We start from the raw sequence: 5,000 nt of genomic DNA on the forward strand, positions 1-5,000 counted from the left end.
AAACTGTCGTTCAATGTCAAATTCTATTCACCAAACCTATTCTTGCAGGCATGTTGTAAACAAAGCAGTCTTAAAGATGATTTGTCTTCCTCCTCATCTCCTTCCTGGATGTATCAGTGTCTCTCAATTCAAATCTTTTTCCTTTTGCTCCATTTTTGACTACATCAGTCTAATTCTTTTATTTTCTGAATCACTTAAAGATTGTCTAACACCAGCACTTTCCCATGCTATAACACAAGCACAGAATTTCTTAAAACCAGTCTATTCCTCCATTTTGCCTCTCACATAGTCAACAATTTACTTTTTATTTTCCCCTCTAAAATACCATATGACCTTAGATTTTCTTTTCATGTTTTTCCTTCCTATCCGATGAAATGTGACTTAATTTTTTTAAGACTCCTAACTGCTCCTGCTGCCATTTACTGGATTTCTGCCATTTGCTGCCTAACTGGTTCCAGTACCACCTATCGGTCTCGTAGCTATTCAGCATTCTTAATGGTTGAAGCTTTGAGCCTTTCCATAAAGATCACAAACTTTTCCATCAAATTTCATAGCTTGATTTGTATTTCTTCCAGACAGTTGGTCACCTCATTCACACTCTGTTTCACCACCTTTTTAGTTTCTGTGGATGGTGAATGTTGAGCATCGTGACCTGATCCTTGCCAACCTAGCCCCCCACACTGTATCTCCTCATCTCTTGTGAAATCTGACCACATATCCACCATCTTCTCTCTCAGGGCTAGTGGCACCACCCCACCACCAAATAAGGCCATCTTTAGGATTTCTACATGATAAACTATTCACCTTGTAGAAGACCTAAGCAGAATTACCAACAAGTCCTTGCAAATGGACCCATCTGAGTCTGCATTCACCTCTGATTTTTTTCATCCCTTGAACAATTGAATAGAAAAGTCAGAATCCATCTGCCCTAAATATAATAGTTTGTTCAGGAATAAACCTCTCTGGTGGCATTCTCATATTAATAAACTGTATGACAAAAGAAAAATGAAAAGTTTCAAGAAATCTCCTTCTCTGTACCTCAAGACTACACTGAAGTATGCCAGAAGGAACTTAAGTACAGTACTTGAAAATGTAAAACAGTATATGAATTTAAGGTTGCTACATATTTCAAAGGAAACTACAAGTCTTTATTCATTTATGTCAGAAAATGAAGTAATAATGTCCTACAGTGTACCGGGTTCATCCACAACATTCACAATGATATAGTTAATATATTAGCAGACAAATTTGTGATAACAAGCAACAAAAAGAGTACCCAGCCAACACAACAGATTCAAATAAAATACTTTAATAAAACAAAAACAATGACCCGTGGTAGTGGTGCTGCGGTAGCGTTGTCGCCTCACAGCAAGACGTTGTCACATTTGATTCTCAGCTAGAGCATCTTCTTTGAGGAGGCATGCGTGAATGGGCATGCCTTCGTTGAAGGTTGTGCGTCAGCGCTGGTAACTCGGCACATAAAAATCCACTACCAAACGTTAGCGGACCGGAGTTCCACTGTGGAAAGCCGAAAGACACAAACAAACAATAAAACATAAAGATTAGCACTTTCACACATATCACAGGTGCTTCATCAGATCTACCTACAGAAAATAAAAACATCACTTAAATCCTCATTTTAGTGGGCTAAAGTTGTTGATTGTAAAATCGGTGTTAAAGGCACAGAGCCATTCAAGCCCATGCCAGATCAGCATACAAGTCCAAAATCCATTTAGTTTCCAGACATTCAGTCTTTGTCCTGATGTCACCTCCTGTAATATTATTTAGGTCTGATTAATTCTAACACCAAAAACGTAAAAAAATGAGAAGTATCAGTTGATAGAACATGTTTTGCAAGGGCATTCCTAGTGTCTTGTTTGTGAATGTCACTGTTGTGTTCACGTAGTCTGTATTTTAAAGCCCTTTTCGTTTTACCTACATAGTAGTATCCACAAATTTTACAAGTGGCAACATGTACTAGATTCATGCTCATACAGTCTGCATAGAAATTAAAATAGTAAGAGTAACCAGTTACAACATTCCTATAACTACTAGTGCTATTTATATATTTGCACATACTGCAAGACCTACAGGAAAAAGTCACTTTTCTTTCAGATGTTATCGCAGTTTTATTATTAAGAGGATTTTTTGCAGGCGAGAAGCTGTAAGATTTGTTTTTGTAAACTTTTGGCAAGTTTAGCAGGGAGCTGTTGTATTAAATGTCTACTGTATTCAACACATTGCATCCAAATATTACACAGTGCAGGAATGTAGTTAAATGACAGTATTAAATGGATGGATGAATCCATTGGCTGATTGTCGTTTGTAATGTCAGAAGAATCTCTTAATTGAATGTGCTACCATTACTCAGGGTTTGTTGATAAATGTATAATTAATTCATACTTTGGCACAACAGTATAGTAATTTATTGTTCCATCCTATATTGTCCCATCAGGAAACTGGAGAGCAAATTGCGATCAAGCAGTGCCGCCAGGAGCTGAGTATGAGGAATCGTGAAAGATGGTGCTTAGAAACCCAGATCATGAAAAGGTAAAAAAAATATTTCCTGCCTTCGCATTTTTTATCTGGCATTTTCTGTAGTTACATTTTCAGCATTAAAGAAGACAACCAGCTCTGGTGTTTTGGGGTAGTCTACCGATAGCAGTCATAGTTTTAGCTTTTGGTACTTTTTACTTAACTCCTTGATGCCTCTTTCCTGACTTCTACTTTGTGTTGCTGCACTTTTACATTATAATTATCTTTTTTGGCTTTTCCTGGTTAGGGGGTCGCCACAGTGGAACTCCGGTCCGCTAATGATAGGCAGTGAATTTTTAGGGTGCCGAGTTGCCAGCCCACACCCAGTCTGCTTTATTCATATTGTTGAGCGTTCTTGTAGGACCGGTTGAAACATTGCTTTGACACTCTACAGTGGTACCCATTCTGTACTAACAGAATGTTGCTGTGTGTAAAAGAGACTGACGATGGTACTGTAGCATATATAAAGTCTTGCCTCCATCTGGAGACAAAGATAGAAGAACCTTAAACTTGATTGACTCTGATGTGATTGTTTTCCTTAGTATGCTGTGCACTGAAATAATTCATAATGCAGATGTTTTAAATGGCGTAAGATGTGTTGAACCAAGGCAGTTTTCCAGAAGTGAGGGGGGAGGGTTACTGGTCTTAGACAGCATACACAAGCAAAACTTTTACAGTAGTAGCTACAGACGGGTCTTTATTACAACGTTAAACTAAAACAAGTTTGAACGTTGTAATATCGAACCCTAAAGTCCAAAAGTGGAAAATAGCGAAGCTACGGCAAATCGACTTTTTCAGGGCTTTGCTATTTCCTCCACTGTGGTGCGATCTCGGAGTTGGTATATTTAAGTAGGGGGTGTGGGGAGGCATAGCTCAATTTAAGGTTACGTGTTTGTCATGGAACAGCGATTTATTTGTTTTTTCCCTGGGAAAAAAATCGCTGTTCTGTGCTTTCGGTTTTGTTGGGTTTTGGACAGTACGGTTCGATATTACAACAATCAAACTTTTGTAAGTTCAACGTTGTGATATAGACCCGCTACAGACCATATTGCTGTGTGAATATGCATGCACATTTGTAACCACACTGAAACTGTCTAAAACAAAATGGTTTAAGTTAGGAAAGCTATATACAAATCATCACTAGTTGGTGTTAAAGTTATAGCATGTGTATATATGTGTGTGTGTGTGTGTGTGTGTGTGTGTGTGTGTGTGTGTGTGTGTGTGTGTGTGTATACATATATATATATATATATATATATATATATATATATATATATATATATATATATAAAGGTGATGGATATAGATAGATATATCCAGTCAGTAGTAGATGCATAAAAAAGATTAAAGAGCTGGAGAGTGGAGTTGAGATTACAAGAGGTAAGACTGCATTTATGTTGCTTTCTGTTTGTTTTGATTGCGTTCCAGTAATTTTACAAATTACATTGAAGGGAAGGTAGTAAGAGGAGGGAGGATTTAAGATGTTTGATTTGGGCTACCACATCGCAATCAATGTACACTGGTAGATCATATGTCATACATGAGATTTAAGAGCAGGGTGGTGCACAGTTCTATGAACATCAGGTGAATTCAATGCATTTAAAACCTTTATTAAGGGATCGAAAATTGGTGCACTGACTGTTGTTGGTATTTATTGGCTTCAGCTTCTTTTGTATTTTGTCTGAAGTAGTGCTTGGTAATAAGCATGAAAGCGCTTACCTAATAAATGTTTTACTGTTTTAACGGCCGTGTTTGGTTTTGGTATATTATATTTAGCTGATATTTTTTATTTTATATACAAACCTTTATCCACCTGGCTGGCTTCTCATCTGTCCCAGATTATGCTGAACATCCCTGATTTTGCCCAGTATTTCTCTCCTTGACCCTCATAAAATTTTTGTTTTTTTAATAAGTCACTGAGGATAGTGTTCCATCAATAATGCCAATTTCTTATCGTTCGGTGAATGCATGTTGATGCAAAGTGTTTTAGCAGCTAGTGAAACACTTCACTTACATATACTAACTTACTTATTTTTACTGGTAGTACATGGAGAAGATAAAGGTCTATGCATTACAAAGGTTTATGATCGTGTGTCATGATCGGAACAAGCTTATGTGTTCTTGCTGTGGATGTCAAGATTCATAATCCTCTATAATATGCACTGCTGGCTGAGCCCGTAATATATTCCTTTCACTTCCTGTATAGGGGAACACTTTAGAGCCATCCTTTTTGTAATGCTAATTGTAATAACTTGCAAGTCTTCCTGTCCATCGCCCTTTTTGCACTGTCTGTAGGTGTGCATTCTTCATCGGTGGGTGGCAGTATGTTTTTTTTTTTTTTTTTTTTTTTTTTTTATACACTTGTAACTTTTTATTAATGTCATTTTGGCACTGCATTACAGAAGGTTTTCTGGACTTTGCCTCTGTGTTGTGCGGCCCGTAGCTGTTTATCTTTTGAGTTTGGT

At 37.3% G+C, this 5,000-nt stretch overlaps 1 protein-coding gene across 1 annotated transcript in view; it reads left to right on the plus strand.

Moving 5' to 3' along the window:
• The window catches only part of IKBKB (inhibitor of nuclear factor kappa B kinase subunit beta), a 1,482,168-nt gene that overhangs the window by 42,145 nt on the left and 1,435,023 nt on the right, over positions 1-5,000 (plus strand). Inside the window, exon 3 of the mRNA XM_044082985.1 lies at positions 2,456-2,550. Coding sequence (XP_043938920.1) covers positions 2,456-2,550 — 95 coding nt within the window. The remainder of the gene's footprint in view (positions 1-2,455; positions 2,551-5,000) is intronic.

This window comes from Protopterus annectens, chromosome 9.part0 (genome assembly GCF_019279795.1).
Source record: "Protopterus annectens isolate FY-2018-M chromosome 9.part0, PAN1.0, whole genome shotgun sequence".
In the NCBI taxonomy this organism is placed as follows: domain Eukaryota; kingdom Metazoa; phylum Chordata; order Ceratodontiformes; family Protopteridae; genus Protopterus; species Protopterus annectens.